This window comes from Kryptolebias marmoratus, linkage group LG8 (genome assembly GCF_001649575.2).
Source record: "Kryptolebias marmoratus isolate JLee-2015 linkage group LG8, ASM164957v2, whole genome shotgun sequence".
NCBI classification, from domain to species: Eukaryota; Metazoa; Chordata; class Actinopteri; order Cyprinodontiformes; family Rivulidae; genus Kryptolebias; species Kryptolebias marmoratus.
Window position 1 is genome coordinate 14,209,778 of NC_051437.1, and position 16,224 is coordinate 14,226,001.

At 41.2% G+C, this 16,224-nt stretch overlaps 2 protein-coding genes across 4 annotated transcripts in view; one reads left to right on the plus strand and one right to left on the minus strand.

Moving 5' to 3' along the window:
- On the plus strand, positions 1-5,881 carry birc7 (baculoviral IAP repeat containing 7). 2 transcript variants are annotated; one of them, XM_025005724.2, is made up of 7 exons: positions 1-764; positions 1,302-1,401; positions 2,609-2,690; positions 2,830-2,875; positions 3,567-3,776; positions 5,135-5,206; positions 5,329-5,881. In XM_025005724.2, exons 1-7 carry the CDS (start codon positions 227-229, stop codon positions 5,526-5,528), a joined length of 1,248 nt encoding a protein of 415 aa, XP_024861492.1. In that variant the 5' UTR covers positions 1-226; the 3' UTR covers positions 5,529-5,881. The 2 variants fall into 2 exon arrangements, with proteins under 2 accessions (XP_024861492.1, XP_017270511.1); XM_017415022.3 differs by having other exon boundaries at positions 3-764; positions 5,141-5,206.
- nkain4 (sodium/potassium transporting ATPase interacting 4) overlaps positions 5,741-16,224 on the minus strand; it is a 49,192-nt gene continuing 38,708 nt past the window's right edge. The window contains exons 6-7 of one of the 2 annotated variants that reach the window (XM_017414977.3): positions 8,989-9,073; positions 5,741-8,336 (exon numbers count right to left, since the gene is read on the minus strand). In XM_017414977.3, coding sequence (XP_017270466.1) covers positions 8,327-8,336; positions 8,989-9,073 — 95 coding nt within the window. In that variant the 3' untranslated portion in view covers positions 5,741-8,326. The remainder of the gene's footprint in view (positions 8,337-8,988; positions 9,074-16,224) is intronic. The other variant, XM_017414979.3, reaches the window with a different exon arrangement.

The following is a 16,224-nucleotide window of genomic DNA, read 5'->3' on the forward strand; positions in this document are numbered from 1 at the left end:
TGAAAGGAATGACCCCATCCTCCCCCCAAGAGGCTGAGCAGCGCGCCCCCGTTCAGGCTGCCATTCATTCAAGAATCAATGAGCCTACATTCTGGCAGCCGGAGGACTTTCTGGAAAACGATCTCCTGTAGGCTGCCGCGCAGAACCCCCTGCACCTGATCATGTTGTTTCAGCTGTTGTTCTGCACTCACCTTCAGCGTGCGCTCCGCTATGGACCGCAAAAGGGATGACAGGCACAGGACAAAGAGGGAGAGGAAAGCCCGCATGCTGCAGAATGACGGACGACAGAACTTTGCTGCAACTCCTCGAGGAGCCTCAGATGCGAGGAGAGGGGGAAAGACTTCAGACCTTTCAGAGCTGGCCCGCAGATGCGCCTGTGACTTCCGGAGACCTGGCCAAGGCGGGCTTCTTCTTTTTAGGCCCCGGGGACGAAGTCCAGTGTTTCTGCTGTGGGGGGATTTTAAGACACTGGGTGCGCGGGGATCATCCAGATGCTGAGCATAAGCGGCACTTCCCTACTTGCAGCTTCATACAGGGGCTTGCCGTGGGGAATATTCCTCTCCAAGCGGGGTCCTCAGACTCTGTGGACGGCCAGCTGTTGAGTCAGCTCCAGAGGATGACGATGGACGACCAGGGTACAGCTGGACAAGCAGTCTATCCAGAGATGGAAGCAGAAGATTCTCGGCTCACCTCCTTCCATAACTGGCCAACCGAGGCCTCGGTCCAGCCTGATGTTCTCGCCAGAGCAGGGTTTTTCTACACAGGTACGGTATAAAGCACTCGTATCCTGATCAGCGTCTTTTCTTTAATAAAGACTGAGCGTGTCTGAGTCTTGATTAGAAAGTTTGAGTAAATTTTCAGCACTGAGCCAGTCAGTGCTGGAGTGACCTCATCTGTGTGACAGAGTTCATGCTACAATTGTCCTGCTGAGTCAGGAAGTTGTGAGCAGAACAAACTGGACACAGCTGGGGCTGCTAAAGGAGCACAGCGTCCGTCAGTACACAGTGAGGAGATCGTTTTATGAAATATTATTTCTAAAAAGTTCCAGACAGACAAAAATATATGTTCTTCTGTGTAACTTTGTTTTAAATTCACTGAGACGGGCAGAAAAGGGTTAGTTTAATAAACATTTTGTTTAAAAAAATTGTTCATAACATGTACCTGGATTTAACCCAATTAACCCTTTGATTGGTTGTTTAAGTACAGGAGAACACTGGAGCTAAAAGAAAGGTTCTAGGTTTGACGATAGAACTGCAAATATTAACTTTAAAGTGATTATTTGTTTTTCTTTTAAATCACAGGTCATGGTGACAACGTCAAATGTTTCTACTGTGACGGAGGGCTGAGGAACTGGGAGCCAGGGGACGACCCCTGGCAGGAACATGCCAAGTGGTTTCCACGGTAACAACAGAGGACAATTTAACAACACCAACTGAATGCGTTTAAGACTGCATATTGAATTACAGGCCGAGGATTGTTTGAAGGAGTGCATATCACCCGCTGCCTTTCCTGCAAGAGTTTTAAACTAAGATTATCGTATGAGAAACGACTGAGTCGGAGCTGTTTTGGTCAAAACTTGAACGTAATGTTAAGCGCAATATCGTGGGATGTGCTCAGATAACATATTGTGAATGACTCTCAGCTACTACCACATCAAGTTATAGCTCGATGGCTGTAAAATTCATCACCTTATAGCCATTTTTGTGTTGGCTAATGTTGATTAGCTGTGGTGGCCATCTTGAATTGGGTTGACGCCAAAAGTTATTTAGCTGTAAATGTACATCCAGGGATTACTTTCTGAGAGTTTCAATAAAATCCATCTTGTGGTTCATGAGATATTTTGCTAACAGACAAACAAGGTTGACTCCAAGAGTTAACGCCAAAGTTTTAAGCAAAGATCTCGTGCAATGAGTAGCTTTTTGACTACGTGTTGTGAATGACTCTCAGCTACTACCCCACCAATTTTTAGGGCAGTATCTCTAAAAGTGATTCAGCTAAAGCCATTGTTGTGTTTTGTAAGGTCAGCTGGCTTTGGTAGCCATCTTACATCAGGTTGACTCCAAACATTAATCATATGTAGATGTTCATCCGGTGATTCCTTTTTGAAAGTTTCATTAAAATTCATCCGCTGGTTAATGAGCTATTTTGCTAACACTGCATGCAAACAAACACAGACAGGGAAAAACATTATTGCCTTTCACTTTCGGAGGCGTGCAATATTTTTTATAATAGACAGATTTGCCCTAGATGTCTTGAACGTTGATTCAAAGATGATTTCCCTTCACACTGGCATCTGACGGGAATCTTAACCGTCCCAAAACTCTTCGAATGAGCCCAAACCGACTGGGATTAAGTGACGACACAGCCTGAAATGTTCGGAGGGACCTGCCTGTCGAGTACTCTGAAAACTGCCATAAGAGTCTAAATTTGTTTGAGTTTTCTTCTTTAATTCTGTAGCATTACCTTATAGACAAAAACGTCTTTTGTCTGAAAGAAGGACGTTTGTAGCTTTCAGGACTAAAACTTTAGCACGGTGCACAGTTTCTACACACAGATAATAAATATGTGTAATCAGACATCTGAAGAGACGTTTCTTTGTGTCTCTCAGATGTGAATTTTTAATCCAGTCGAGGGGCCAGGAGTATATCACCAACATCCAGGACGCTCATTTCCATTTGGGTGACACAGTGGTAAGAGTTTCACTCGTCTCGTCTGCTCAGCACGTCCTATAAATGTGTGTCCACACATGAATAAATAACAGCTTGCTGCTGATTCGCGTACATCTTTCATGAGCTCCATTGTAAATTAAAACAAAGCCTTGCGTTCCAGGGCGGATCGCAGACTTCCACTGGAGGAGATGTTGGTTCCAGAAACAGTAAGGAAAACAAAAAAAACCAACCTGTCACCGCTCATTAAATACCAGAAGCATCAGCAAACCATAATCCTGCCAAGAAGCCATGAGTATGAAATATATTGATGTCCTGCTTCGATGCCAGTAATTATGGCTGTATATCCTGTCAAATCAAAACGTCTTGTTAGTTCACGCTAAGGAGGAAAGGATGATCAAACATGTGGAGTTACGCGGCAGGTCGCATGAATGATGTGGGAGGGGGAAAAAAAAAAGGCTGCAAGCCCCTGATTGAATTATTTTCCACTCAAACTAGGAGTGCAAATTACAGATTTGATGAATGAGATGCACACATTACATGAGCTCTATTTAAAATCTCAAATCAGCCACCGAGCAGATCCCTGTGAGAGAAAGCAGGTTTCTTTCTTTTTTGCCCCTCTTTTATCAAAGTGTCCTGTTCGAGAAATGGGCTGCTCGAAAACAGCAGCTGGTGTTTGATTACCTGAGCTAATTTTTGTTCCAGGACTGCAAACTTTTAGCGTTGGAAGCCTTTTGACAGGCGCTGGTGGTGGCCGGGTAAAATGACAGGGTACAGCAGTCAGTTAAAGCAGAGACACAAAAATAAGTCTGTGGTTTAAAAGTTGTAATATACAAATTCATTTTTTTAGTGTGAAGTGTTTCAGCCTGCGCAAAACTGAGCGGTTCTTCTCTTCTCCAGATTTGGTGGGAGGTTGGGCAGCTTCCTCGGCCGTGCTTTCTCCCGTGGTCCAGACCGTGCTGCAGATGGGCTTTGAAGTGAGCCTGGTGGAGAGTCTGGTCCAGACCAGGTACCTCCTGACGGGTCGGCACTACACGTCCGTGTCTGAGCTGGTCACCGACGTCCTGCAGGCCGAGGAGGAGGACAGACAGAGGGAGCCGAGCAGCACAGGTAACAAAGGAACAGCACATTTTGTAACCTTGTTCGTCAGCATTTAGCTGAAATCTTTGCAATTCAAAGACATAATTTTATGTTTTTGCTTTATCTTTTCTTCCATTTCCACTGGTATTTTTCTGTTATTCATATGGTTGACTTTGCTAAACGTCAAAACAATGACATCATTTCAGATTCCACTCTTAAAAACACGAGGCAATATTATCACACGTCTTCTGTTTTAGACAGTTTTAAAGAAGAAATGAAACAAAAAGCCCAAGAAATGTGAGCTCTCAAAGATGTTTTACTCATTAACTTTATACTGAAGCGTTGAGATGACAGGCAAGATAAAACAAACTTCAGCTGCTTTTAATAGTCTGACTTTTTAAATACCACCCTACAACAAAACCCCCCAACAGGTTTCTCTAAAATTCCTGTGGCCAAAAATAAAAACAAGACTGTGAGAAGACAGGAAAACAGTTTTCAGGGAGCTGTTTTCTCTGGAAAAGAAAATATTTTAGGAGTGATGTTCTGCAGGCTGATAGTGGAACATGTTCCAATGAGCAGAGCTGTGTTAAAAGTAGAAAAATGCAGAATTTCATTAAAAGAACTCAAACTGATAAGACTTGATCAGCCTTATTTGGGGTTTATGTTGCTGCCGGTCATGCAGACATTTTCCTACTGGAGGCATAAATCTCAATAAATACACATCCAAATAAAAAAAAACTGATGAAAATACGATGGCATATAGATGGGCTCTAATGCTAAACGCACCTAAAAATCTTCACAGACTGAGTATCATCATAAATCTTTGAATAAAGATTAAAAAAGAACAAGAAACTCTTTGCAGGAATCATCTGATCAACTCTTAGCGGGCCGCTCTAAAGAGACTCTTTCAAGTGCTGAACATGAAGATATTTCAAACTTTAGCTTTAATCTTTTGGCCTTTTTGCTACTTTTAAACTGTGAAAAATCTAAATCAGTCATCGTGCATAAAATATTCAAACAAACGTGTAATGTTTAATTAAATGTCTTCTGGAAATCAGGTCATTTCGCACCAACTTTGCTTCAGAATAACAGAATATTTACAGCCAGTTTGCCACAGTTTGTTCAGATCATCAAACAACCAGCTAAAACAGTGAAAATCTGCTTTTACTGTGATTAATTTTATTGAAAATATATAATATCCAAGACAACCTGATTATATCTTCTTATTCACACAAAAACACATTTTCTTTTCATTTTTTTTCCAAATTCAAGCTTCTAAACGACCAAATCAAGTTAGTTTTAATTATTTACAGTAGTTGTTTTAGGAGTGGGATGCCTCTTTTTCCTGTGAGGATATTTCAGTCTGTTAATAATATTTTGTTTGTGAGCTTCAGAATCAGAGACGAGGCAGGGGTCCAGCGCTGGAAACGTGAGGACACAAACGCCGGCCCGAGAAAAAGGTCTGCATGCTTTTAAAGCTTTTTGTGTGGACCACGGATGAGTCGTTATTCTGTCTAGCTCGCGCTCAGTCACAACAACTCGGCTTTAACGTGCGCGTGTTTCCGTGTGTTATCTGCCGCAGTGAAGGATCCCAGTCCCGAGGAGCTGCTGAGGCAGCTGCAGGAGGAGAGGACCTGCAAAGTGTGCATGGACAAGCTGGTGTCCATCGTCTTCATCCCCTGTGGTCACCTGGTGGTTTGTGGCGACTGTGCTGCCAGCCTGCGTCACTGTCCCATCTGCAGGGCTGTAATCAGAGGCAGCGTTCGTGCTTTTATGTCTTAATGCTGCAGTGAAAAGCCACAGCCGCTTCTGAGTTTCCCCTGACCCAACGAAAACAAAGAGTGCTGCTTGCTTGTTTTGTCCTATTTGACAGATGATTTTCTACATTAAACATTTTGAGTTTCACTCGAGCATCATCGTCGTTACATTTTAAAATTTATGGTTACATAAACACGAATAGCCCCCCCAAAAAACAAAAACACGCTTCTCAGAAATCCTTAAAAGATCACATTCTTTTATTAACAAACACCTATTTACAAGAACACAAAGCACAGTTCTGGATAAATACAAACAGGTCACACGTGGTTGGAGCAAAACAGGACAGGAAACGAGAGAAAACAACGTCAACATTTGTACAAAAAAATAGAGAATTATCTATAGAAAGATGGAGGTTTATTTCAGCAAAGACTATCACATACACAACCATAACTAATCTGTCACTGAGATTTTAGAAACGCCAGTATTGCACTGTGAGGAAGACTAGTTTTTACACTTTAGTAGAGTTTTACTTCTAATACTGATTATGTCACAATAATGAGGTGCTTTGTTTTTCTCAGCCAGTTAGCTTACAACTGAACTTGTTATGTTTAATTATTGACATTATTGCACCTCTTCAAAACAGATCTGACCTATGAAACTCAAATGGTTTACGCTCATCGCTCAGACGGCAGAAGATCGATTCCAACATCAAAACGGTCTAAAGGCTGTTTGTGTGGCAGTGACGTACGCCCAGAGGGATGTGATACTCAGGGTGCTGATCATACAGAAGGGGGAAAGGAAATGATTAAAAATACATCCCCAATTCCAAAAAATTTGGGAAACATAAATATAAAACAGAATGTAATGATTTGCAATGATTTTGTAACACCGAGGCAGGTGAACCATTGCCCATCTTTACTTCTAAGAAATTCTCTTTTCATAATCAGTCCTCTTAGTGACCTGTTTCTAAAACCCCCTTTTTTCTTTCTTTTTTAAAAAATGCTCCTCCAGCTGTTTCCTGTTTCAAACTTTTTTAAAGTTCTGTTGCTAACATAAAATTCAAAATCATCTTTTTTTTCGACCCAAAATTAGACAATTTTAAACATTTGATAAGTTGACTGTGTTCCATTGTGAATAAAATGTGGTTTATGAGATTTGCAAATCATTGCATTCTGTTTTTATTTACATTTTACGCAACTTGCAACTTGTGTAACAATAATATGCCACAATGAAGTGACATTAGAATTAGACAATAAAATTGAGGTTATATTAGAGCTGAAATACTGACTTTAAACTCTTGACTGATTTGGAATAAACGTATGGGAACTGGGAAAATGTGCATTTTAGCAGCTCAAACTCCTCCATCTAAATTACTTTCACCATTTCAAGAATTTCTGACTCCAGGTGTAAAGATTTTAAAACGAGAAAAGAGGATGAAAGTTTCTGTAAGAAGCAGAAAGTTGCATATGAACCTTTTGAACACCAGAGGGCAGTAATGATTCACACTAACAGTAAGGCAACAAAAGATTTGACAAAATATTGACTGATAGGTGTAGAAAAAAGTGCTACGACTCAGTTTGAGGGTTATGTTGATAAACTGTAATGATGCTGGGTCAAAATAAAATTAATTAAAAAAAAATCAGTCAACAGAAGCTTTCTGTAACTGATTGATCAGCTTCAGTAAACTAGTTAAAGACTCCAGTTTTGCTACGTTTAGTTACATTTTAATGCTATAGACAAACACAATACAAATGTTGTTTTAAAAACATGCTACAATCAATCATAGTCAAGGTTATCAATATGTGAAAAGAAACGAGAGATGTGAAATGTTGAACTGACAGGAGACAGATGTGCCTCTCCTACCCGAACGGCTCAAGTCCTATTGTGTGCGACATGAAAGGTGCAGTGAGCTCAGTTGTTTACTTCAAGTTACAAATATAGTGTGTAAGTTTCGCTCGAGTGTGTGTAATGATCGGTCACTTCCCCAGAGCTGTGTGTTCTGTTGTTAGAGGAGAACACACAGCTTTCAGCTCTTTGGCTAACACAGCACCTGACACTTCAGAAAATACTGACTTTGTTGTTCAGAGAAACAGCCACAACACAACTCCAGACCGAAAATAAAAACCTAACACTTGCATGCTATTTCTCAGGTTTGAACACCTCGTGCAGGCACTTCTGCAGTCTTAAGTCACAACTCCAACTCTGAATTTCATTATTTACATTTTCTATTTTTGGCAGATTTCCTCTGTAGTATTGGTGCTTTTGTTCCCTCCCTGCCCTCTCTACCTCCCCACTCCCTTGGCTCTTCCTGCTTTGCTTCTGTATTTATGCATACAGATCCTAAAGTAAACAGCTCATTCCACAGACTCCACTGTAAATAAGCCCTACGGCCAAGATCTGAGCCAAACCTGCAATAATGTGCTAAATCAGAGACGTGTGTGACACAACCGCTCTGGACTGGGGACGCTGGGCACTCCATTCTTACACACATACAATGTATTTATGAGCTGTACATGTTCCATACAGTAAACAGCATTAACCCGTGGTAAAAGATCACAGAAAAAAAACAGAAAAATACACAAATTTTCCTAAATACACACTTTGTTTATGCTAATTCTTCCCCTCATTCCCAAATCCAGTCACAATGGACTCTTGTGGAGAAGCTCTGGCTTTTCTGGGAAGCACACCAGTAAAATGACATGTTTAAAGTTCCGAAATCAAGAAGGGGAGGAACACCAGACGGTCTGCGTGTGACAACAGCCATTTTGGCTCTGTGGGAATTTGCTGTATCACCTCCCCTAGTTGGATGGTTTCGTTTCTATTTACGTAGACCTGGAGAAGATGGAAACACGAAAAGAGAGAGCAAAGAGGATTAGCACTTCTTGGGTTTTACACACACACACACACACACACATTAATGAATGATTTTATTCAGGAGGAACTCCCTGTAGGATGGGGAGACAAATATGTCCTCCCCCCGCCCCATTAGAGACGGAGCTGATTAAACTGTCAGAAAGCTGATAAAATATTCATTTCATGTTGGCTGAGAATTATTACATGAGTACGCTGGGTCATTGTCATTAAATTTCTGCACATCTTAATTGATTCATCCAATTTTAGACACAATTTTTGTCTTTTTTTTATGTGTTTCTGTCAGTTGCTGCTTTTGGAGATGGACACACTCACAGAAGCAGTGCTGCAAAAGAGCTTCATGTTCCCTAAAACAAAGCTGCAAGGTGTAGCATGTTTAAGATTGTAGTTTACTCCTCATTTATAGCTGAACTTTCCAGAAAACAAGACAGCAAACTCTCACTAAATCTGTCATTCAGTCTCGTTTTCTAACTGGTTCCTCGTCTTCAGCAGATAAAATCAAATTAAAGTGACTCGGATGAGCATGCTCAAAGGAGAATCACAAACAAAGAAAAAAAAAAAATCTAATTTTTCTTGAAAACGCAGTACTCGTGCACTGGAATGAGATACTTACGGGTACATGGGCTTTAAGAGGAGATGGGATGGTTTTTCATTGACATGGTAGAGTGGGAATGGATCAAATCCACCAATAAAATCAACTGAAAACAAAAGATGAAACGCATGACTTGTGGGGCAAATCAAAACACAGAGAGAACAACACAAAAGAAACTCGAATATCTAGGAAAAAAAAACAATAAAAAAAAGAATGGTCACAACAAGAATGGGGAATGAAATGGAAACAAAAATCGGTGGGAAGAGATTGAATGAAAAGAGTACCACTCTAAGTCTTTAGCTTTAACTTTGATAAATTACATATTGCGTGACAGACTTTTCATGTGTCCATCAGCATAGAGCCATATGGGGGGAAAACAAACAAACAAACAAACCTGGGAAACAAGTAAAAATGTGCCAGCTGTGATTGAAATGAAATGCTAACAAAAGAAGGAAATGCTGGTGCCACAGTGCTGCACATGTTTCATTGATGCTGAAAAAAAACATTTTTGAGATGAAGGAAAAACCTTGACGGAATAGGAGGTGGGGTGGGGGTGAGGGTGGGGGCTGCAGAAAAAAGGAGAGGACCGGCAGCGTCACGCTTGTCGGTCTGACTGACAGAGGCCGAGGAAATGAAGTTAAGCGAGTGTGCCTAAAGGAGGACAGTGTGTCCGGGAGCTGTGAGTCTCATGTAAACAGCATGTGGGGAGGAAAAAAAAAAGAGAGAAGAGCTGAGTCTGAACTCGATTCAGCTGAAGAATAAACAGAGTTTTATTTAAAGAGAGAAGCAGAAAAGTGTTATTCATCGGGAGTCAACAAACCATCCGTGGAAACTATGAATCAGCTCCATCCTGATAAGAGGAGGCAGTGGTGGTCTGCTGAATACTGATAGGTGGGCAGGATGAGAGCAGGGGGTCGGGAGGGGTTCTGTTGTGCTTTTCCACTGACCCTGCCCTGCTTCCCAGGGATTCACCCTTTTATTTACGCACCAGACACACTCATACACACACACACACATCTATCCTGCTACACAAAGAACTTTCTCATTATAAGCGGGCGTGGATCCATCCCCTGCCACGATAAGCTATGCTAATGAAAATAGCTAGATGATAATGATATTTGCCATTTTTAGACACACTTAACAGCTCAGGAGGCATCCAGGCTGAGCCACCTAAGACTCTGGTTCAGAGTGAAATATAAAGACAGCAATTAGATGCATAGATATGATATAAGTATCAGACATATGCCAATAAGAAAATCTCCTAAATTATAGTTTAAAAAAGGCAAAAGAAGAGGTCAAACTAAAGGGTAGTATCTCACTGGGCTGTGACTGATGAAGGCTAGTTGGCAACTCAGATTTGCAAAAAATGTAGACACATTTGCAACCTAGTGATTAGTGAGCCCTGTGACTACATTTGCACAGCCAGTGTTAAAGTTCTGAAAAGCTAATTCCTCAATCTATACATGTCTATAATCTTTCAAATTACACAGGTATTCCAGTCTAAATGTGTCCTGCAGGAGGTGAGCAGAATCAGCTAACTCTTGATACTGCTGCTTGTTCCTTACACAAATAACGGTGTAAAGCAAAATTAACAGCAATGTGAAGAAGAATAAAAGAAGAAGAAGAATAAAAGATTTAGCATAAACCACTGTAAAATGTTTGTTTTAAGATAACAACAATCTTCTTTAGCCTAGCTCTGCTCAGACTAGCCCTTAACTTGTTAATCCAGTCAGATTTAAACTCTGTTTCTCCAAATTAGATGTTGTTCAATTAGCTATCTACGACAGGTAAGATATCAACTGTTCATAACCTTTCCCCACTTCAGAAGATCTGAACTATCACTTTAAGTGCATCCAGTCACTGGGACCTTATCAAAAGCTTCACCTCCATCTCTCTCTCTCACCCTTGCATACGATTTACCAACCAGGATTTAGCTGAACCTTTTGTTCCCATTGGTTAGTACTTGCATTTCTTTGCCTGTGACCCTGCGGCTGATCTTTTAAACAGCTCACTGAACCCGAATGGTTGAGAAATCAGTGGAAATAAGCACGAAACCGTGTTTTTGCAGCTGTGATCCCTGTGCCTTTTGAAAACAATAAGACATGTAAGGCGATATTAAAAGTCTCAATGCTACGTGCTCGACTTCTAGAGAACTTTCAGGCACAAAAAGTGCATATATGCATAATTTAAAAGTTCTGGAAAGCTGTGCAATTATGTGGTTTGGCTATTTTAAACAGTTCTATTATTTTTCCTGTGTTTTCGACTTTATATGGATAAAAAAATAGCTTTTGTGGCATTTTAGTGGTATTTGCATATGATTGGCATGTGAGAATCTTTAACAGAGAAACTGTGTGAGAGATCAGTTTCATCCAAACAAAAAGAAAAATCTGATTTTTGTTTGTGTTTCTCTGTGTGTGTGTGCGTGGACGCATGTTAGAAATGAAAAATATGACTACGGCACCTACAGCGGGGTGGATCAGGAAGTCATTTCAGATGATTATGTTTCAGTTCATGTAAAAACTGGTTGAAATCAGAGACTTGGACTAAATCCGTCTGCACTCTACGCTGCTGCAGCTCACGTCGTGTGTGTGTGTGTGTGGTGTTTGTGGAAGGTTGGTGAGCGGAGGCTGAAATGAAACAAAGGCAACAAGATCGGGGTGGGGGCAAAACGTTGTCGGTGAGAAAAAAAGCGTTGATCAAAGGAAAAACAAGCGACAGGCAGGGCAGAGGCACAGACGGCGAATGAGATAAAGGGCAGACAGATAGAGCCTGACTCTTACACTGGCTCCAAATGTCTGTCACGCAGCTGTTTTAGCTGTTTCAATGCGTATTTCGGAAATACAAACTTTGGTTGCGTTTGACTGAGAGTGTAGTTAGAGTTACTTATCCATAGGAGCAGGAGAAGACATTCAGAGCCTCTAGATATGTCTTCTTTCTTAAATAATGCCTTTTAAACTTGCATTGTAATCTCAGTAATTTGTGCACAACTCATATTTTAAGTGAGAGAAAAGACTTGAAGCATGTTAACAGTGTGTATTTAAATTTATTATACAGTTTTGTGGTAAACTCTTGTGAGAATTCTGGTTCTTTTTTTAAACATTTGATTGCTTCCTCTTGTGGATATAAACAGCCTGCCTGTCTGTGACAAACCAGATGTCTCCCTTTTTCACTGTGATGGATAAGACAGTGCTTCTCAGCACTAAAACCACCGCTGATTTAGACTACTACTCCGGCTCAATTTGCATAACTGCGCTCCTAAAAGTGACATGAATCTCCATCGTGCTTCACTGCTGCCTGCAGTCACTTATCCTCGCAGCATTTTACATCACCCCAGCAAAGAAACGGCCAGAGCCAAATATTTCAGATCAGTCCACACCAGCTGCTTCCTTTTGTTATTTTCTACCCTGTTCCCTTGGCCGACCACCGCTGGTTTCTTTGTGCTCCTGCAGAAGAGCTTGGACAGCACATCTGGAAACATCTATCCGCTGTACAGTCTCTAACAAGGCCAGCCTTCCTTTGGTCTTGTGTAAATGTTTTAATTTATTGTGTTTATGTCGAATTTTCACGATCCATCAATGTAATCATCTTGTTTGCCATAAAGTTACTGGAGTTATTCATCCGTAACTCAGCCCTTATTCTGTAAATAATGCGAGTATGAATAAATAAATCAAGTTCTCCTTCAGTTCTTTCATGTGAAACTCAGGGTAAGCTTTAGAAACCCTGAGAGTGACAAAAATACACCAAGCTAAGCTAACTACCAGTATCATTATTGTTTGTTTATGCTTATCATTGTTGAATTGTTGCAAATGTAAATGAACCAAAACACCTCACATTTTACCCAGGGTACCTCTAACAACCCTGAGAAGGGATGGACGTGACAGTGATTTGCACGTGAGCTCAACAGCTCGTAAGATGATTACCTCAGCAACGATTTATAAGCTTGAAACTTAACGTCTTTCCTTGGATAAGCAGCAAAACATCTTCAGTTCCCTTTAATTTAGCTTGTCAGGACAACTGAGAGTGTAAATTAGCAAATATTAAATGAAGCCATCTCTCCTTCAGGACCAACATCTTTCCGGTATGGCTGCCTTCTCTGATTCCAGTTTCTCCAATGTGAGGATTTACGATTTTATTGCTTTATACATATTTGCAATTCCTCACATTTGCCAAAACTTAATAGAATATTATGGATGTAAAAAAAAAAAAAAGCCTGTCAGAATAATAAATGTAACATGGTCCTGAATAATTCATATGGCTGAATTCAGTTATGCTGCTTCATAATCAGAGCGCTGATAACACTGGTTCATTAACACAGCACCGCGACTTCATGGGATTCGATGATTAAATGCATCTGTCACAGACTGTATTAGTAATATGTTTTCTCCTCTTCTGATTTTAAAAACTGTTACGTAAAACCCAAATATTTTCCGACAGTATGACAACAGACACATGAAAGGATCTGATTTGTGTACATTTTTGCTATAACATTCACGATTCTTAAAAAAAACATCAGACACTGTTTAGTTTGTGTTGCTTCATAAACCAACTTGTTGAATTAATTGAAAAGACGCCTCTCTGATGATGAAAGACCAAAATTTTCACATAAGAAGCTATTAAAATTGTTTTAATGCAAAAAAAACCATCCATCCATCCAGATGATTTTCTGCGGTTCGTGACTCAGCACGGCAGGTGGCAGCGTAATTAGAAGACGAGCTAAAGTGAGCTTATCCCAAAGCTAGACAGCTAACTCCATGACCTACTTTGCAAAGAGGATTTCCCCCACCACTCACTCTGCCGGTGTCTGCTCACTGCTGATAACTGTATAACAAATTCACACATACAAGAACACAGCCAAACCAGTCAGCCCGTCGCAGTCAGCTAAACAAATACACGCAGAACACAGCTAGGTGTGAGAGAGAGCAGACACACAGGCATATTCACTCGCAAAGTGACAGAAGAAGAGAGAGCTGCATCAAAAGAAACATCACACGCACAGAGTATCAGTAATAAAGCCTGAAAGCCTCGTCAGACCCTGAGCTGATGGTTTATGATGCTTGTTATTGCACTGTGTGGTTCTTGGGGAGTGTGTGTGTGTGTGTGTGTGTGTGTGTGTGTGTGTGTGTGTGTGTGTGTGTTTCATCCCGTTATTCTTTACGCAAGCCTGAGCACTCAAATATAACTCGGTCTTCTCCCTGGAGAGTGAACAGCGTGAGAAGAATTCCTGTTTTATCTCCTTATTCACAACATGCTCATCTTGTCTTGTGTTGTTTTTTTCTGAATATTGCCTCATTTCCCTTTTTTCTCAACTTGCTCCTGATAAACACCTCCCTCCGCGCCTCTCGTCTATTCCTCATTTCGTTTCTACACAGTTTTTCTGCCCCTCCTGAGGCTTCTCCTCACCTTCCCTCTCTTAGTGAGGTGCAGTCAGCTGTGGGATTTATTGACCAGCGAGGTGGTTAATGAGGCTGATATAACAAGTGACCAGAGGCCGCTAACTTTTTACAAGCACGCCTCGTTAAAGCTCTGAAACCAGAGATGGTGAAAGCAGACGGAGAGAGAGTGGCTTCTTTAGCCAGGCTGGAATTGGATTTTGACTCAGGAACATTGAATCTACCTGTGAAGAAGCCTGGAAATGACAGTGACGCAAACGAAGCAGAGATGTGGAAAGGAGGAGATGGAGAGACACTGAGGCAGTCAGGCAGCTCAGTGCAGAGATCTGCTTTAATGTGCACATCAAATGAGAGGAGAAAATGAGAACAGAAAAGTGCCTTAGCTGGTCTTTTGTGCTCTGTGTGTGTGTGTGTGCGTGTGTGTGTGTGTGAGTGTCTGTGCACCTGTGTCTGCATGAGCAAATATTCATGTGCAAGCAAAGGGCTGATTACAATAACAAAGAGCTGGCACCGGGAAGCAGCGTTGCCAGCTTTTCACTTTGGCTCAGCCAGGATCAGAGGAGAAACTACAGGATAATTAAAACCAATAAAAATCACACCATGTTCTGTGTTCACCTTGAGCTTTTTTGTTGCTATTTTTGTCCCGGAGTGGATGACATTCAACAAACACAAGCCAGCGGTTCACACGGGGACTGAACGGAGCTCGCAGGTCACACATGAAAAATAATAATTTGAAGGAAAAGTCCTTTTTTTTTAACTCTTTCGACTGAAACGGTGTTGCCTTCCAGGGATTATTTAGGGGTGGCTGGTGATTACATGGTCTCCAGAGCTGAAGGGTGGGGCAGCTGGGTGGTGGTGCTGACCACTCACAGCCTGTAAGTCTCTGGTATGTGACCCCCCCTAGGAACACTGTGGATTTCTGTAATACTGGTTTACACAACACACATGGAAACCACATCACAGTTTATCCAAATTACAAAAAAAAAGCTGCTATAAAATGCAGTTAGCACGTGTAATGCATTGCTCATGGTTTCATTTTGATTCAATAAATTTGAGTTCATGAACTGTACTGTTCACAGCAAACATAACCTCAGAAAAAAAACTACTCTTGTTACATACAGTGCCTTTTTACACCTCTCCAGATTTTCTATTTCACACAGTATATACAGCACAAAATTATATCTCATTCATGCACAGATAAGCATATAAGGGGCAGTGGAGGGTTCAGTATCTTTCCCATCGACACTTCATTACATTACAGAGGCTGGGGATCGAACCGACCCTTCGATTAGAGGACTTTCTCTCTCGCCCCGAGCCAAGCTATGTTATTACTATTTATTTAATAGGGACTTCAACGTAAACCCTGTCTAATTTAAATAAGTCAGAATGTGTGGGTAAGTGATAATGGAAAAGTGATCAGTCAACAGTCTACATCAAAACATTCAGAGGCGACAGAATCCTAAAATAAAACTAGAGATCGGGTGTCACAGGCACCAACATGTTCCTGATATAAACAATAAGTATCCCACGGGGCAGATGGACGTGCACAACCAGAACTAATCCTCACAAAGTGCCGGCCCAGTCGCTATTTAATTACCTCACACCAAAGCCTCATTCTCATCATCGAAAATATGTGTGAAGGTAGCCTGTCGTGCACAGCAATGCGATGTGGAGACTCGCTGCAGGACCATTCAGATATTTGTGACCCCGCCACTGATTCGAGATCAAATGTTTCCTGACCTCTGATTGGCTAACCTCAAGCCCGACCCCTGGCCTGCAGCCTGCGAGGTCACAGCAGCTTGGTCATTTATCACAACTGTCCATCTCTGATTTCCCCATCTTCCCATGACTTTATCTTGCATTGTGC